General features: G+C 41.6%; 1 protein-coding gene across 1 annotated transcript; it reads right to left on the bottom strand.

Annotated features, from left to right (window-relative positions):
* Positions 1-495: 495 nt before the first annotated feature.
* ISOC1 (isochorismatase domain containing 1) lies at positions 496-19,044 on the bottom strand. The gene is made up of 6 exons (XM_085877590.1): positions 19,025-19,044; positions 10,573-10,838; positions 3,757-3,864; positions 3,351-3,554; positions 2,194-2,310; positions 496-1,237 (listed from the first exon to the last, which is right to left on the bottom strand). The coding sequence occupies exons 2-6, from the start codon at positions 10,816-10,818 to the stop codon at positions 1,061-1,063; spliced, it is 852 nt and encodes a 283-aa protein (XP_085733716.1). The 5' UTR covers positions 10,819-10,838; positions 19,025-19,044; the 3' UTR covers positions 496-1,060.
* Between the last annotated feature and the right edge of the window lie 179 nt (positions 19,045-19,223).

Below are 19,223 nucleotides of genomic sequence, written 5' to 3'. Positions count from 1 at the left end.
GGGTAATCCACATTTCAAAGTTGGCCTCCAAAGTCAGCCACCAACTGGGCATTCTGCATCATAGAAAGTCCTTTCTTGGCATACCTGAACTCCTAGCCATCTACAAGGCTTTCATCCACAGCTTAATGGATTACCGCTCTCCCCTCTGAGCTGGCCTCCCTTGCCTCATCTTGCTCGGCTTGATGCCGTGGAAACTGAGGCCTTTAACATTATTGGAATCTCTCACAATGACAAATCTCACAATCAGTTCTCACAAAAAACCCCCCCAAAAAACCTTTCCAATTTTATACTCTGGACACTTAAATGTGGAAGCCCGAAGCAGGACAGACCAACTCTCCACTACAGCAACATGTTGAAGAAGGATATGGACCTGGAGACAGAGGAACTGCAGACAGCAATATCATATCTGAGTTCAGAATATGAGCCAACTTAAGAAGAAGAAGGTGTATTTAAGGAACAGGCAACCTCCATTTTGAAGATCAATTGATTATAATATAAAAGTACAACACCTCTTTATTCTCCCAAAGTTTTCCCTCTTGTTAAAGAAACTGAAATTCCATTGCATTATCTAACTTTTACTGCAAAGACTTAAAACTGAAAATAATTTTTACCAAAAATAAGTTGTGTATCGAAGTTAATTACAAAGAACATTAGAACTGAAAGCCATTCTTCCTGTAGCTGTTTAAAAGGGATAAGCTTAACCACCATGCATATGTTTGGGTTTACGAGTGTATTCAGATTTACGCAGCCGAATTGATTAGGTCTGATGATAATTGTTATTTCTTAACCGAGCTGTTCAGCTTTTTTGGGGGGAAATCCAAGAGATAAAGCACATCTTGGCTGACACTTTCTTTAAACTAATTTATCCTTAAAATTTTCACTGGAAAAAAAGAAAAGAAGGTTGTGTAATATTCATTCACCCTTTTCGCAACAATAGTAATTACTTTGGTACATTTTCCAATTGGAGGTGATCACCCGTAGCGTACTCTGCTAGTGTATGCAATGCATATTCTTTTTTTCAGTGTAAATGAATGAGTTGCCCAATTCGGCAGGAAAATAACTACTGTATGCCTGTGGTGTTAGACCCTGGTGTATGTCCAGGTGGAAGGCCTGGAGTGGGGAGTAATTCCCGGATGAGCTGCTGGATCTCCTTGAAGTCGGGGTGGTCTTTTCCACCTACAACCTGCAGTAGCACGGACTCGCTCGTCGTAACCACTGCTCCAGCTTGTGCCAAGCGCTGGTGACAAGACAAAAACGTAAATCCTAACATAAAGACACTTGTGTTTATACTTCATAAAGTTAACATAAAGACTGTCTACAGTTTATACTTTATGAAGTTAACTTTATGTAGTTTATACTACATAAAGTTAACATAAAGTTCAGTTTATACTACAGCAATACTCCAACCATCCATGTATTCAGAACTACCCACCTACCCAAAAGCTTTGTTAATCTATGATCATTTGAAATCCCTAAAAATTGTGCACTAGGATACAGCAAAGTAATGTTTTGTGTGTTGTTCTTTTTTTTTTTTTTTTTGCCTTTTTCACACCAAACTGCAGCTTTTACATGAAACCAACTCACTTCCTATTGTTGGCATCCACACAGCCCATTCCCAGTTCTGAACAGGAAAAAAAGGCATTTAAAAAAAAAAAAAAAACGTAAAATGACAGGACTGCGACTTGTCAAACGATCCAATAGAATCCAATCTGTATCATCGTCTCATAATAGATTCCACAAATGAGTAATTGGTTTTCAAAATCGCTGCAGAAGGTGCCAAAAAGCAAGTTTGAATTCCACTTGAGCTCAAGCATACGTGTGCATACTTACCACGAATAAGCGAAAAATAACTTTGTCATGTTTTGATGAAAAAAAAAACTTGTACAAAATTATTGAATTGTCCCCAATAAGAAAAACAACAACATAAATATTTAAATTGGAGTGGGCAGGTTCCTCGTGCAACATAATGGTGCTTCAAAGATGTATAATCCATGCATGATAGGTAGAAGATCCATATACATTCGATCGAGATTGTTCAGTTTATAATGCAATAGATCGGAGCTGTGATAATTTGGCTTCAAAGTAATGCTTTTTACCTATTGTGTAAAAAACAAAAAAAAAAAAAGCATTGTTTTTTTTCTTTCTTTATACCCGCGTGCCTTGGCTCATGTTAAGAGAGAAAAAAAATTTCACCTGCAGCGCCAAATGTCTGTCGGTATCACTCCGTGAGGAAGATGCGTCGGCGACAATGTAAACAGCATAACCACATGACAGCAAATCCAGGGTTGTTTGTTGAATGCACACGTGGGTCTGTGGCCAAGCGGGTAAAAAAAAGAGAGATGTGTGCAAGTATTACAGACAATAACGGAAGAGTAAAACAAGATGTATCTACATGATATTATGCAAAAAAGTGCACAGTTAACCAAAATAAACTCCCTCCCTACTGCCTTTCACCCGCCGTAATCCGTTCGTCTGTATGTGTGCGTGCGTGCTCTCGATAATTGTACCAACACAAAATGGTACGAGCCCAACTCCTCTCATCCACGGATATTTCTCGTGTTCCTATATTTCCATGAGTCCGATTTGCATTTAGGAACACAGCAGTTATTGTTAACCACCTTGAAATAGCCACTCTTTCATCTAAATGCTGAAAATTATGTTTAAAAAACGATTTGAATCACAGATTTCATGCTACCGATGACAGTTTGAAAGTGCCCGGCGAGCCAAACCGAACAAGGAGCTGATGCTCTAGGTCCCCCCACCTTTTGGGTCGTATGAGGAATAGATCTGCGTAATATGAAAACTAAATGTTGAACAGTTTTTCAAATATTGTGTACACAAGCAAAGTCACTGAAATGGTTGTCATAGCAACATAACTCAGCCAATCACCACCGTGATCTAATCAGGTTGAGATAATGTCAAGAGGAATAGATGTCTGCAATATGAAAGCTAAATGTTAAACAGTTTTTGAAATATCGCGAACATAAAAGTACATGGACGGATGATAGGTCGGTCGGTCGGAGCTCATTTGAATGTCTCCAGTCTCAGACCTTGTTGGAGGGCCAGGGGACAAGAAGTGCAAACACACGTGCATGTAGAAAAGGTCTCATTTAGCATTCATCCATCATTTTAAATGTCACATCACAACAGGAAATTCATACAAGTTGTAATTGATACTTAATTATTTTTATAGACAAGAATGATAATATCAAATTATTGTCGGTTTTGGAAGTTTGTCGTACATTTTGCTTCAAATGATAACTAGCAAAGGCACTCTGTGAACTCATCTTCATGGAAAAACAAGTGTTGATTTACAACATTAAACGGTACCTTATCAGACTCATTGTTACCTCAACTCCAAAAAGGACAATGCTACTGATGTTGGGGCTATTCTGGAGCAGTGTGAGGACTTCAGGCAAAAGCATGCTGAACTGGGTTTTTGGCAGGACCATTTGTGCTGAAACCAGATATAGCTCTTCGACGGTGGAGCCGAGACCTTTTGGGTACTGCTCCGTGGCCACAACTGGTATTCCCAACACTGCTGCACCACGCAACTACAATGGTGGACACAATGGTCCCACAAGTTACATGACTGCCTTGGTTATCATCAACATGCTAACACATCCAAGGGATTTTTGATCAGCAAAATATTATTGTCAGAGGACCTGTTATGTTCAGAAAACAAACAACAGAGGATCCTCAGATCACCAAGCCGGTTATCATAAAAATTATCATAAAAATCTTCACTGAACCTACCAGCCTTTGTGCCACAGCTGTAATATCTGCAAAGTGTTTCACAGCTGGTCGAAAGCGCTCCTGCATGTCACAGCAGAAAAACATGGTGCTGCCCCTCTCAAGGCTGATCTAATAGGAATGGGGATGGAAAAAAGGAACATTTAAGGAGAGTAGGACAAAATATGACAGGTGTGAAAGCACACTTTGCTTGAAATTTTTATGCCTCTGAAAGCATTACGTTTTTCAGCTGTGTCCGTCCGTCCGTCCGTCCGTGTGTGGCAGATTTTTGTTCGACCAAACTTGGCACAAGTATGGACTGTGATACAAAAGTGAACTGATTCAATTTTGGGTTCAGAACATCAAGGGTCATATGCCCTTTGAATATCATTTTGCAGATCATAATTCGAGTTGGAAGCATCTGATATATCTCTCTCTCTCTCTCTCTCTCTCTCTCTCTCTCTCTCTCTCTCTCTCTCTCTCTCTCTCTCTCTCTCTCTCTCTCTCTCTCTCTCTCTCTCTCTCTCTCTCTCTCTCTCTCTCTCTCTCTTTCTCTTTCTCTTTCTCTTTCTCTTTCTCTTTCTCTTTCTCTTTCTCTTTCTCTTTCTCTCTCTTTCTCTCTCTTTCTCTCTCTTTCTCTTTCTCTCATCAAATCCAATGCAGGTGGACGCATATCCATTGACTCATTCACATCAAATTCTATTTTCTAGTTTTCAATTCATGAAAATTCAAAAGTAACCATTTACAATATCAATTTTGTGTAACAGCACAAGTAATGAAGCTAAAATCTGCTTTATTTTGCCCCTGAATCTGTTCACCATATTCTGATGCTATCACTGGATTTCCACTGCTAACATACATACATACATACATATAATTGGAGTATGCACCACAGTGCATCACTGCATCCACTTTCCGACGGTACCCAGGGGCCTCCATCTGGCCATCCCCCAGGCAGATGCCTGGCCCATCCCCATCTCCTAGAGATAGAACTTTCCAGGCACTCACCCAAAGAGACCGCCTCAAGTTAACCCGAGGAGACCACCTTCTGGTGGACGACACCTCAGCGCTACCCCAACACACACTGCAGTGTGTTTTGTGGAGTGAAGTGTTATGTGATGGCCAGAGTGCAATCCTGCCATCAACCTCCTGCAGGGAAGGTAACCAACTGCAGGAGGAAGTCCACAGACACAGTGGGCACCAGATAAGGATGGGCCTCGGCTCACAAGAAGCTTCTCCGCCCTTTGACAGGTTTGGTATTTAATCCTACTGAGCGTCCATATCCATACATCCTCCACACCAGGGGGACCTGGTGGGGGGAGCCGGTTTAGTCGCCGACACTTGACCATGAACAGGTTCGTACTGGTTTACATGATACCCGTAGCAAGTTCACTGCCAACCGGGGTGGTGTGAATAGAGTCCAGCCATAGTGTTGAGTGACCACTTAAATATATCTGTGCATTCAAGATGAGGGTATCCTGGTATCATTGCTTGTTGAGTTCAGTGATAAAAACTATTTAAAAAAAATATTTTTTACAGTTCATTTTCAAAAAATGCTGAAAGGTGTTATTCAATTTTTTTTGAAACTTTTGTTGCCATTGTTACATAGTCAACACATACACATCTACAGTAAACGAGTATTCATAATCTTTTACTGTCAGGTCATGTTGTGCATTAGAATGTCAATAATAGTAATTTGGTGAACGATATTTCAGATATAGTAATTGTTCTGAGATGTAAGTGTGGGAAAAAAATATATACCACGAGCACCTCCTTTACAAAAGGTTGGACGCAGCCAACCTTCTCAGTGCCATCCATTACAAGTGTCATGGCAAAAGGAATAGTTTGCCCAATATTCTCCACCTTGTGGTTTGCCATTGACCTCCCAGTCATTATCATTTTACGGATGCTTCCATGCTTGCATGTGTAAACTGAAATTCCGGTGAGGTTGAAATTAGAACTTGCAGTCCTCAGCTCATTAAGCAAATCCAGAAGGCAAAGCCATATAAAGTGAGTTAAAAACTATGCAGTGGAAAGGGGACATTAATTGGAAGAGAGAGTGGGGGTACTAAATGAAGGGAAATAAAATTGTCTCAATTTAGCATTAAAAAGGAAAAGGATGCGGAGGAGGGATGTGAAAGGAGGAAAGTAGGATGATTGGGGGAGTAATGCAAAATTGCATCATATAAAGTAAAAAATACCTGTCTCTTACTGTTGCTAACAATCAAAATTAATTCGTTCAACATAACCATGTACAACAAGGAAGCAATGATATATTAGTTGTGTATTATAGCTGTTTTCATAACCTCTGGCTCATCCCCGAGCATGGTGTCATGCATATGTTGCACAAGGCTCAAGGTTTGTATAATTTCTGTGGGCCCGACTATGCCAATGATGCAGTGCCTCCCTCCCCCCTCCAAACTTTATGGAAGGAATGGAAAAACTTGACAAGGGTAATAGCACACAATGGCTTGTGCTTTTGAAAGATGCTGTGGGATCTTTTAACATCCACAAGCAAGTGGTAGCAGCTGGCTTAACATCCCCTCCAACAAAGGAAGGGCATACTCAACTTGAAGGGCACATGGTGGAGCGCATACTTCTGCCCGGATCGGGATCTTCACCAAAATTGAATCAATTCGTCCTTGTCACACACCCAACCTGCCCACCAAATTTCATCTGAATCCATCTACAACTTTTTGAGATACCCTGCACACAAACAGACAAGAAAGTCTTCACACCCTCGACGGCACCCGTACGGAACGAGCTGCTTAGCGTGCTCGTTCCGTGTGCGTCCCGAGCGGTTTGATCGCAGAGTTCCATCGGTCCGATTGTCCCGTTACAACGGCCACGGTAGTGGCCTGCTAATTCCCCAGCACGCGACATGCTCAGTCAATGAAAGAAAGGACGAGGAAGAGCTGAAACATTGAACAATAGGATATTTATTTACAATAGGGAAACGAGGGAAGCACGTAAGGGCAGAGCTAAACCGACTATTGCGAATTGCAATTTTATACAGCACAAGCACTTAAACAATTTACTACTTAAAGATTGGGCCCACAGGACACACACACACACAAATACCCCAAAATGACCGGACCAAATGGTCTTTATTGAGACCTATCTTGGACCTGTCCACCCCGACGAGCCGAACCCAGACACCAGCGGGCAACCCTTGCGGTTCCTGTGGGGACTGGCGTCGCTCGAGCTCTCAGTTGTGGTGAGGAGAAGGACGGCGTTGACCATGACCGGCCAGACAGGCTCCCTGAGATGAGCGCTCCAGCAAGACGAGATGTCCAGGTCGGGGAAATGCTTTTTCGTCCGGAGCTCTTGAGCTCTTCCGCTCCTCTGCCATCCTTCTCCTCTCTCCTCCGCTCTCTCTTGATGGACCAGCTTCTCGCTCCTATTTTATGAGTCTCCGCCGGCCCGACTCCTCCCCCACTCGGGCCGCGGAGAATCCCGGGGCTGTTCTCATTCTCTGCAGCACTGCCGCAATGGTCGTTTCTGTTGTCATTGCTGATTTTATTTTCCAACTAGTACGTGCCCGTACGTCCGTGCCCGTACGTGCGTGGCCATACGTGGAAAAAAAAAACAAACAAAAAAAACATTTCAAATAACCACACAGGCAGTTCCTTCGCTCTCGTAAACGATGACTGGATTGGGGCATTGTGTTTATCGATAAATGCGCATAAGAAATCAAGAAATTATTAGAATACAGTAAGTCATCACTATCCGGAAGTGGTGCGTGCCCATACGGAATGTTCACATGCATTCCACGAATTATCGCTTTCATTGAAGTAACAACTGCTGTGATACACACAGAGTTAATTATAATCCAAATTAAAATCAAGTTTACCTCCCTGTCTTTGCTTGCCATGACATTCGCTGCCATTGACCATTGGCACTCATACACCACGGCAACTGAGGCACCGATCGATCCCCAACGTAACCAGCACAGCACGTGACGTCATCGTCGGCCGGCCGTGCACCAGCCTACGCAGCAACGTGTCCTGTGATTGGTAACTAAATGGCGCATCGGCCATGCCTACACAGCACATGTCCTGTCATTGGGTGGTAAATAAATGGCCATAACTTGGGAATCACTCGTCTGATTAATATCAAATCTTGAAAAGGCACATACTCAGGTCCTCAGCAATATACCTGGCAAGTTTCAATTAGATCGGACCAGTGGTTGTCGAGAAACAGCGGTCACAGACACACACACACACACACACACACACACACACACACACACACACACACACACACACACACACACACACACACACACACACACACACACACACACACACACACACACACACACACACACACACACACACACACACACACACACACACACACACACACACCTGGAATTATAGATAGATAAGACCCTAACTATAAAAATAAATCACAGCGCATGGATATTTATTTACCCATTAGACAAGGGAAAGGAAGCTATCTATAAAAGACATACTTACCGATATAACTAATCTATAGGACCTGAATGTTGTGTGTGATAGGTTTCCAAGTTCGTAACGACCATGATTGGGTCTGACCATGAGGCCAAACCCAATGCTCTGGCCTCATAGTCCTTGTGTTGACCTCTTCACGCTCCTCCCGAGTTCCTTCCTCTGCTTCGCTTGCACTCCCTATGAGAGTCTGATCGTAAAGATGGCTGTGTGCGATTGTATGCAGCAATTTGTGGTGGGAGAATAGCTGGCGGCGAGGTGAGGCAAAGAAAGGAACCACGATATGGCCAGGCAATGAGGTGAGGAAACTGGGTTGAAGCAAAAATGTCAAGGCGTGAGATGAATGTTGTGTGGGCATTTGAAGATGGGAAGGATGTGAAACGTAAATGAAAGGCGCTGAAGCGGAGCGAGCGAGGTGAAGCGGATCCACAGTGATAATAAAGCAAACACATACAGTGATGGTAACGCAAACACACACTGTGCTTCTGTGATGTGTCATATATTTGTAGCCCTTCTTCTTCACTCTCCTGCCCATGGCCCTCTTGCCTGTGTGTAAAAAAAAAAAAGACCGTTTTTACAGCCATTTTTCCCTGCTGTGCAGGGGTTAGCTTTTTCTTGAGGCAATGTTTTATGGCCGGATGCCCTTCCTGGCGCCAACCCTGGTCGCCTCTTACGGCACACAGGGATATGGTACACCTATTCTAACCGGGGCATACACCGGGACCAGTACACTGGTACTCATTTCGCCGACCTCGGAAGGATGACAGGCTGAGTCAACCCCCTGGTGTTAATTCAGCAGCCAACGGGGCTTGAACTCAGGACCCTCGGATCCGAAGCCGCCACCCTAACCACGAAGCCAACACCAGGCTTTCTTGCCCGTGTGTGTGAGGATTAATTGCTTTCTCCTGTATACATCCGAACTCAGCACCTGGGGCTGTCTTTAAAAAATGACAAAGTTATATGATGCATTTCCAAGAATGTGCTGTAGCACGTTGCCCCCCTAAGGTAGGCTGAGAAGGGTGCCTGCTTCGTCAGTTTAAAATGTTAAAATTAGGGATAAAGATCTTAAGAACAGGTCACTGCAGACAAAAATAAAATCCAAACTAGAGGGGGAGCACTCGGGAGAGTGCAAAACCTCCGCCGCCAATACTGCTGGGTCACTCAAGTGAACCTTATATCTGATTTATTAAATATGATGTCAACAGTGCTGACAGTTATAGTTCTTTTCTCCATTTTTTTTTTGGGGGGGGGGGGTGCAAATCACTTAAAACATGTAGAAATGCAAAAAAAAAAAAATCGAAATTTTGTTGAAAAAAAAAGTTGCAAAAATTTTTTTCTCTAAATTTTTTTTTTGGGGGTGGAGGGGGGTTGGAAATCACAAAACATGTAGAAATGCAAAAAAAAATTTTTTTCTCTAACAGTTTTTGGGGGGGGGGTCGGGGGGGTTGGAAATCACAAAACATGTAGAAATGCAAAAAAAAAAATCTTTTTTTCTCTTAATTTTTTGGGGGGTTGGAAATCACTTAAAACATGTAGAAATGCAAAAAAATCCTTTTTTGCTGGGGGTAACAATTTTTTTTGGGGGGTTAGAAATCACAAAACGTAGAAATTCAAAAAAAATTTATTTTTTCTCTAACAAGTTTTTTTTTTTTGGGGGGGGGGGGTAGAAATCACAAAACATGTAGAAATGCAAAAAAAAAATAAATTCTCTAACAATTTTTTTAGGGCGGTGGAATTTTTTTTTGGGGGGGGGGGATTGAAAATCACTTAAAACATGTAGAAATGCAAAAAAAAATTCTCTATTTTTGGGGGGTTGAAAATCACTTAAAACATGTAGAAATGCAAAAAAAAATTCTCTATTTTTTGGGGGGGTTGGAAATCACTTAAAACATGTAGAAATGCAAAAAAAAAATTCTCTTTTTTGGGGGGGTTGTAAATCACTTAAAACATGTAGAAATGCAAAAAAAAAATTCTCTTTTTTGGGGGGGTTGGAAATCACTTAAAACATGTACAAATGCAAAAAAAAAATTCTCTTTTTTGGGGGGGTTGGAAATCACTTAAAACATGTAGAAATGCAAAAAAAAAAAAATATTTTTTAACAATTTTTTTTTTTGGGGGGGGTGGGGGGACCAAGTCCAAAATTTAATGGCATGATCCTTGGACCATACCTAACCCCCCCACCAAGTTTCGTCGAAATCCGTCGAGGAGTTTTTCCGTAATACTGTTCACAAACAAACAAACAAACAAACAGAAAGGGGTGAAAACAGTAACCTCCATCCATCTTCGAACATGGCGGAGGTTAATGAAGAAATACCTGTGAGTATATTTATTTGACCATTCAAAGTTAAGATGAACAAGGTTGGCACACCTTTTGTGGAGCTGGCACTGCCCGTAGCTTGAGTTTCCCCTGGAGAGCTAGGTCAAGCGGTGCATCCACAAATTCTCCCCAGGTCTCTGAAAACACTTGCAGCACGAGACGTGCTCGAGCCAATGGCACATCAGAAAAGCACGTGCGCAGTGCCAAGAGCAAGGCCTCGGTTTCTGAACCACGTGGCATGGTGGTTTCCCGAGAGAATGGGCCTAGACTAAACAGGACTTTCAACTGTTCGGCCATTGTTGGAGTCAGCTGCAGAACTGAGGAGAGAATGGGAGTAAAAACATTCAGACATCCCAAAAATTGGAACACGTTTTTATCATCTCATGCATCACATTGAAGTCAGTGAATAAGCTGGTCAGTTTTCTTTCTCTCTCTCTCTCTCTCTCACACACACACGCACGCACGCACGCACGCACGCACGCACGCACGCACGCACGCACACACGCACGCACGCACACACACACACACACGATGACAAATTTTTGCCTGGCTTTGGATCCACTAAGTAACGTCAATAATGAGCAAGGATACAGATACACCCTAACATCCAATAAAAGAATGTTCAAAGAAACAAGAAAAGTGACTCATCTACTGTACATGGATGATTTAACAACGATGAAAAATTGGCAGAACAACTGAAATTAGTGAAACGGTACTCTAACGACATCCAAATGGAATTTGGCCTAGATAAGTGTGCCAAGTGCACATTCGTGCAAGGTAGACCAACAAAAACGGAATACATAAAAATCGACCTCAACGCAACAATACAGGAACGAGACGATGCAGCATCTTACAAATACCTTGGAGTAGAAGAGGGCTACGAAATATGTCATAAAAAAAAAATGGGCAAAAAAATTACCGAAGAATACCTATGTAGATTGAGGCCGATCCTGAAAAACATACCTCTCCCCAAGGAACAAAATAAAAGCCATAAACCAACTAGCAGCACCAGCATTCCAATACAGCAGCGAATAGTAAATTGGCCGCAAGCAGAAATCAGAGCACTCAATACAAGAACAAAGAATCTCCTCACTATCCACAAAATGTTCGACAAAAATCACTGCATCCTGAGAATGTACCTGCAGAGGAAAGGAGGCGATGGCCTGATCAAACTCAATCAAGTGAACAGAGCGATGACTGGAGGATTAGAAGAGTACGTAAAATGTTCAACAGACTACCGAATACAATTTGTGTACAGGCGTGAACACAACAAACCAGAAAAGGTATCTCTCACTCACCTTGCAAAAAATTTCTAATAACAGGTGCGAATTGAAGATGTCACGCACAAATACAGAGCCCCAATGGTTGCAAAAAAAAAAAAGAGCAAATAAAAATACATGATGAAATAGCAACGGATCGATACTCACAACGAGGAAAATGACAAAAGCAGGGAAATATAAGAAAGTTGGACAGATTGGGGATAGACAAAGAAGGACCACTGGAATGGCTAGGAAGAGGTCAGCTCAATTGGAACAGAGAATGAATCATTATAAATGCCCAAGACCAAGGACACTACACCAAAGGCTTAAAAAAAAGGCAGGACTGAGCCAATCAGACAAGTGTAGACCTTGCAAGGTAGAAACCAAAAGCACGAGTCACCTCCTATTGGGATGTAAAAAAAACACATCAGAACAGCTGTACACCCAAAGCCACAATGGGGTATGTGGAGTAATCCACCGGCACATGTGCAGAAATTTCAATGTCCCGGTTCCACAAAACTCATGGAAACATGAACCAAAAGGCATAATTGAAAACAATGACATAATACTCACGTATGGCCCGATGATCTCATCCAGCGTGAGCATGGAAAACAAAGCACTGCGACCGGACATAGTACTCGGATACAAAAAGGAAAAGAAAGGCATTGCTAATTGAAGCTTCAGTACCCAGTGATTTTGGTCTAAATAATGCAGAAATCAAGAAAATGACCAAATATCAAGACCTCGAGAATGAAATGAAAAGATCCTGGAAGCTGAAGAATGCCAAAATTGTACCATTGATTACAATTGGAGCAACGGAAATGATAAAGAACCTCACAAAGATCCGAAAAACCATTCCTGGGAACATCACCACAAATGAACTGGAGTTGGGGGCTGTCTTGACATGGAGTTGACAACAAGTTGAGGAATAAGCAAGCAGGCTTTAGAAGTGGTAGAAGCACAGTTGAGCAAATCTTCATTTTGCGCAACATAATTGAGCAGGTCGCAGAGTGGCAGGCAACTCACTACATTAGTTTTGTGGACTTTGAAAAAGCTATGGACTCCGCGCACTGAGAAACGCTTTGAAAGATCATGGCTAGTTATGGAATCCCACGCAACATTATCAGAAAGGTACAGATCTTATATGAGGATGGTTAATGTGCAGTGCTTGAGGAGGGAGAGGAATCAGTGGTTCATGGTAGAAACAGGAGTGAAGCACGGAGATGTCATGTCCAGTTTTATATTCTTGGAAGTCGTAGACTGGATAACGAGGAAGACAACAGATGGCAACAGCACAGGGATAAGGTGGTAGTTTACAAGCAAACTGTCTGAGGACTTGGACTTTGCTAACAACATTGCCCTTTTGTCATCAAACTACCAACATATGCGAACGAAAGTAACAAAAATGAATCAATTTGCGTCAAGAACGGGACTCAAAAAAAGAAGGGCACTCGTTAGAGCGCATACCTCTGCCATGCAATGCCTGATCCACGAGAACATATCAGGTCCAATACATTTTTAAAATATCATGCTATATATCGATTTTGGCCCAATCTCTTAATGGTGAAGAATCACTTTACAAATTAAAAAAATTCTTTTATCCAAATCTGGATTAGGATCTTCACCAAAATCGAACCAATTCTTCCTTGTCACACACACAACCTTTACACCAAGTTTAATCTGAATCTGCCTACAACTTTTTGAGATATCGTGCTATATATCGGTTTCGTCCTACAATATCTCTCAATAGTGAAGAATCACTTGAAAAATTGTCGGATCCACATCCGGATCTTCACCAAATTCGAATCAATTGGTCATTGTCACACACCCAACCTGTCCACCAAGTTTCATCTGAATCCATCCATAACCTTTTGAGATAGTGTGCTATGTATTGTTTTTGGCTCGATCTCTCAATGGTGAAAAAAAAATCACTGAAAAATTCTCAGATCTGGATCCAGATTTGGATCTTCAGCAAAATGAAGTATTTCTGTCCTTGGCCGGTCACCTTCATACACAAAAAAATTTCAGAACAATTGCTTGAAAACTGCGGCCGAAAATTGTGTGACAATTTATTTTTGCCAAGGAACAAACAGACAGACAGACAGACAGACAGGGGTGAAAGCATAACCTCCTTCCACCTTTTGATGGCAGAGGTCATAAACAAGAAGAAAACAGATGTTTTGAGGATAAATAGTAAAATAAACAACAGAATTCAAACTGGAGACCAGCATGTAAATGAAGTTGATAAGTACACCTACTGTACCTAGGGGGGCCATCGTCAACAAACAAGAAGGAGGGGGGAAGAAGATATTCGGAACAGAATTTGTAAAGCTATGGTATTCTTCATGAAACTCAAGTACATATGGAGTTCAAGCAATTATATGTTTAAAACCGATCAAAATGAAATTGTCCTCTCAAGATAGCCCAGAAAAAGGGTCATTTAAGCTTAAACTACATCGTACCCCTCCGGGTTAAAGGTCAATGTGTTTTTCTCCCTTTTTTTCTGCCATTGTCCGAACTGAAATTGAGCTAGCTGCGAATTTTGGTTATGCAATTTTGCACCAATAATGGCAATAAAAGTATGCAGGGTTGACGTAATTTTTTTTTGACCTTGACCTAATTTTAAGGTCATGACCCTATTAAAGACATTTTAACATTTTTTTTTTGCCAAAAATCGAATAAGGTTTTTCGATCAGAACGAAATTGCACCCTCTAGATAGCCTAGAGCAAGGCACTTTTACACTTAATATACATGATACCCCTCCGGGTTAAAGGTCAAGATCAAATGGCAGTCTGAAAAAAAATAAATGCTTTTTTGTCATCGCTCAATTCTGCCAATGTGGAGTCTTAAAGACCACTTCGCCTTCCAAGATGTTCTTGCATCATAATAGTGTACCTGCATTGAAGTTTTGCACCTGATCTTTGTTTCATTTCCTTGACTTACTCTTTTTTTGGATTGTGACCAGATTAACAAAAAATACCCTTTTGATCAAAACTTGAACAATTTTCTTTCTCATTTTCATGATGTTGAGTTTCATGGATAGACTAGGATAAAAGCTTGTAAAAAAATGTCTGGTTGTTCTTATTTTATTCAAAATATTTGAGGAGACGGGAAGATATGATGTTTCGTAGCAAGAGGATGCGAAGCGTTATTTTGAAACACGACATGTACATTTTGAAACACTCATATATTGTGTCTTCAGAAAGTATTCACACCCCTTGACTTTTGTCACATTTTGTTGTGTTACAACCTGAATTTAAAATGGATTAAATGTAAATTTTTTGTCACCGATCCACACAAAATACCCCATAATGACATAGTGAAAACATGTTTTTAGAAATTTTTACAAAGTTATTGATAAATACATGCAGAAATATCTAATTTACATAAGTGTTCAGCCCCCTGAATCAATACTTTGTAGAAGCGCCTTTGGCAGCGATTACAGCTTTGAGTCTTCTTGGGTATGTCTGCATCAGCTTTGCACATCTGGATTTGGGGATTTTCTTTCATTCTTCCTTGCAGATTTGCTCAAGCTCTGTCAACTTGGATGGTGAGTGTTCGTGAACAGCAATCTTCAAGACTTTCCACAGATTCTCAATGGGATTCAAGTCTTGGATTTGGCTGTGCCACTCAAGGACTTTCACGTTCCTGTTCTGAAGCCAATCCAGTGTTGCTTTGGCTGGATACTTGTGGTGATTGTCCTGTTGGAATGTAAATCTTGGCTGCAGCCTAAGGTATTTTGCACTCTGAAGCAGGTTCTCCTCAAGGATTTGCCTGTATTTGGCTCCATTCATTGTTCCTCTTTATCTTTACAAGTCTCACAGTCTCTGCCGCTGAAAAGCATTTCCATAGCATGATGCTGACACCACCATGCTTCATGGTAGAGATGGTGTTCAATGGGTGATGAGCTGTGCTTGGTTTCTGCCAGATGTAGCACTTTCCAGTCAAGTCAAAGAGTTCAGTTTTCATCTCATCAGACCACAGAATCGTTTCCTCGTGCTCTCAGAGTCTTTCACGTGCCTTTTTGCAAACTCCAGGTGTGCTGTCATGTGCCTTTTTCTCAAGAGTGGCTTCTGTCCCACCACTCTCCCATAAAGTCTAGATTTGTGAAGTGCTGCAGAGACTGTTGTCCTTCTGGCAGCTTCTCCCATCTCAAACAAGGAACTCTGTAGTTCTGTCAGAGTGGTCATTGTGTTCAGGGTCACTTCCCTGACCAATGCCCTTCTTTCCCAGTTGCTCAGTTTGACCAGACGGCCAGATCTAAGAGCAGTCTAGGTTGTTCCATATTTTTTTCCATTTCCTAATGATGGAGCTCACTGTGCTCTTGGGAACTTTCAACACTCTATAAATTGTTTTATACCCTTCCTCAGATCTATGCCTCCTCACAATTCTATCTAGGAGTTCCACGGACAGTTCGTTGGACTTCATAGTGAAGTTTCTGCTGACATGCACTGCCAACTCCTGGACCCTTATATGGAAAGGTGTGCTTCTTTCTAAATCACGAACTGTACCGCTATCGACTGTCGGCTGCTCGGCATGTGGCTTAAGCACTCAAGTAAGCACTCCAATTAAATGGTTGATCAGGAATGGCTGGTCAGGCAGTGGCTGCATACCATATAGGATCCCTTTAACTTTAAAACCGTCTTCATCGTGCCTGCAGCAGTTAAAGAGATTAAATGAATTCATTCAAATAACTAGCAGATACCCGTCTACGACGGGTATGGGGGACAGGATGGATCACAATACTCGGTTACGGTAGTTTCTTTGAATGTTGTGCACCGCATTCAACAGCTGAGTTCATATTGGTGGCGTGTCTGGGTGCCCATGGTAGCATTTGAGACCGGTTGCTTTAGATTGTTGGCCTTGGCACATAGTGCCAGATGAGTAACACGAACGATTTGACATATTCATCGTTTCTATATTACCTCCATCAACAGATTAACAACATGGCAGAATAAAAGTCGTAAATCCTGAGTTGAACAAACATCCTGAACTCATGGACTTAGTTAAGTAAAGCACGTCGTCTGGGACCAGGCTGTCGTTTTGCCGCCGAACGCTGCTGATTGTGACGTCATCAATTCCCTCTTTGAAAATTTTATCTACATTCAATTTTTTTGAATCCGCCATCACCTGCGTAAATACATGGAACACATAATGTGAAGATTTCGGAAGTATGAACAGAATATGTTCGGAGAAAAGTGCGTTAGAAGTTCCAGGCTTACGCCCATCATATTATGTGATGACTTTATTCACAAAAGAGTTGCCGTTGAAGATAGAACAACCCTGGAGAAATTGCAACATTTAATCGCCTGTGAAATAAACATTGCAATTAACTTGCCAAGTTGCCTGCTCGTCTGTGCATGCGTCATGTTGTCCATCGGTTCGCCGTCCGCGCAAAAGTTATGACTTTATTTTAAAACATCCGTTTTTCACCAGATTTGCTTTGATTCCCTGGAGAGCACCTCACAAAACCTCCGAAAATAGACACAGATCTGGCAACCACTATGGATAAGCAACCCCTCTTTGGGACAGGGTACGATATCAAGCAGTGAATGCATTAAATCATCCAGCTCAATGAAGCTGGTTAATTTTGGCACATTCCTAAATTTTTTGTTCACTCAATATAATTCTCCAAACAGCAGAAAAAGTGAAGTTTAATGCTTTGGAAATTTCACATTTTCTTGTGTATTTATAGAGAAGGAGGTAGCATCGCCTTGCTTAAAGTAAATAGGTATGCAGGCTTAGTTATAAGACTCGTTATTTCTTTAAATTATCAGATTTCGCTCCAGATTTCGACAATGCTTTAGTCTGGACGATATCCGAAACTCAAAGCCGAAACAATATTTCTATGATATACTTTAAGTAGTCCGTGAGAGTAGATCATAGAAAATCGCATCATATAATGCATGAAATCGCTCCAAGCTCCAACTTTGAGAACTATAATACTTACAAAAGCGACGTATACAGCGATTCGTAGCTATGATGAACAGGCCTTCGATAATATGAGTGAGGAAAGTGAAAAAAAACTTTATCGTAAAGAAATCGTTGCGGCCTGCTCCAAGTCAAGGCATAATTGAGCAGGCCAAAAAACATGGTGACTTCAGACCCCAGCGAGGTAACCCAGGATACACCTTCAGACGAGAGAGACAGAGACAGAGACAGAGACAGAGACAGAGACAGAGACAGAGACAGAGACAGAGACAGAGACAGAGACAGAGACAGAGACAGAGACAGAGACAGAGACAGAGAGACAGAGAGAGAAAGAGACAGAGAGAGAGAGAGAGAAAGAGACAGAGAGACAGAGAGACAGAGAGAGAGAGAGAGAGAGAGAGAGAGAGAGAGAGAGAGAGAGAGAGAGAGAGAGAGAGAGAGAGAGAGAGAGAGAGAGAGAGAGAGAGAGAGAGAGAGAGAGAGAGAGAGAGAATGTGCCTGATAAAGGATGTAATTAAATAAGGCCATTAATTCTTTTCAAAAGAGATGTTTTAATTAACCCAAACACCCAATTATCAGTCATGCATTTCCTTGGAGTTTTCTTTGTATGCATGGAAAGTTTCAGGCTGCAAGGTTTCATGGTTTTGGAGGACACGCACGCACGCACACACAGCCATTTATTAGTATAGATCACTGTTATTACTCCTGTTACTCTTACTCTAATTCACAGACCAATGTTTGTGTTTGTTTGTCACACTACTCCTCCAGTTGTGGGCTGAATACATCCAGACTTGCTACATTGGATTAGCATGACTCCAATTAATGTATAGGGGTGTTTTTAAATTCTCCATGTAAATGTGTATCATGTACTGCCACCTCCAGGTGGTGGAGGGTATTACAAGTGTCCACCATTTACAGTGCAGTCTAACTGTACCCACGTTTTTCAGTGCAGAGAGGTGTTTTGAATTACAAGCAGTCTGTATGTTTTTGCTTCATGCACGAAACCCGGGTTTATTTTTATTTTTTTGGCGTAGACAGCGCTCTGTTGCCTATACACCGCCCAAATAAAGGTATGCATCAGAAGAACATGCTGCATGCTCGGAGTAAGATCGCCCGCAGGTCGGGTACTCTGATAGTAACTGTAACATGTTATTTACTCCTGGAGCTAATGCTAATGGCTCATCCTGGTAACTGGTATAAACAAATGTTGTTGTAAGCAGCTAAAACCGTGACCTGGGACTTATGACTCACTCTGAATGTTGGGGTTTTAAATGTTGTAAAATAAAAGTAGACATTAAAAAAGTTACTGCACCTGCACGAATATTGACAGTACTGTACCGTACTGTACTGCACTGTACAACTGAGATTTTGAGTTCTACGTCCTTTGAAACATTCCGTCTTGACTCAGTGTAATTGATATGCAAAATACGCAAATAAACAACCTGTTAATACGTCAACAAACTGCAAACAAATATATATCTCAACTTTTAAATACGTTGATCGAACTGACC

Source organism: Eptatretus burgeri, chromosome 4, assembly GCF_056783735.1.
Source record: "Eptatretus burgeri isolate ZD-2024b chromosome 4, Ebu_testis_v1, whole genome shotgun sequence".
NCBI classification, from domain to species: domain Eukaryota; kingdom Metazoa; phylum Chordata; class Myxini; order Myxiniformes; family Myxinidae; genus Eptatretus; species Eptatretus burgeri.
The sequence above is the reverse complement of the archived record's forward strand: the minus strand, read 5'-3'. Positions and strand labels throughout refer to the sequence as shown.

Excerpts from the sequence above, each read along its gene's own strand:
- ISOC1 (XM_085877590.1), bottom strand. The coding sequence starts at position 10,818 with ATGGCCGAACAGTTGAAAGTCCTGTTTAGTCTAGGCCCATTCTCTCGG. Across the intron at positions 3,865-10,572 it reads CAGTGCCAGCTCCACAAAAG|ATCAGCCTTGAGAGGGGCAG; the intron begins GTGTGCCAACCT and ends CATTCCTATTAG. Across the intron at positions 3,555-3,756 it reads CAGCTGTGGCACAAAGGCTG|TTGCGTGGTGCAGCAGTGTT; the intron begins GTAGGTTCAGTG and ends CCACCATTGTAG.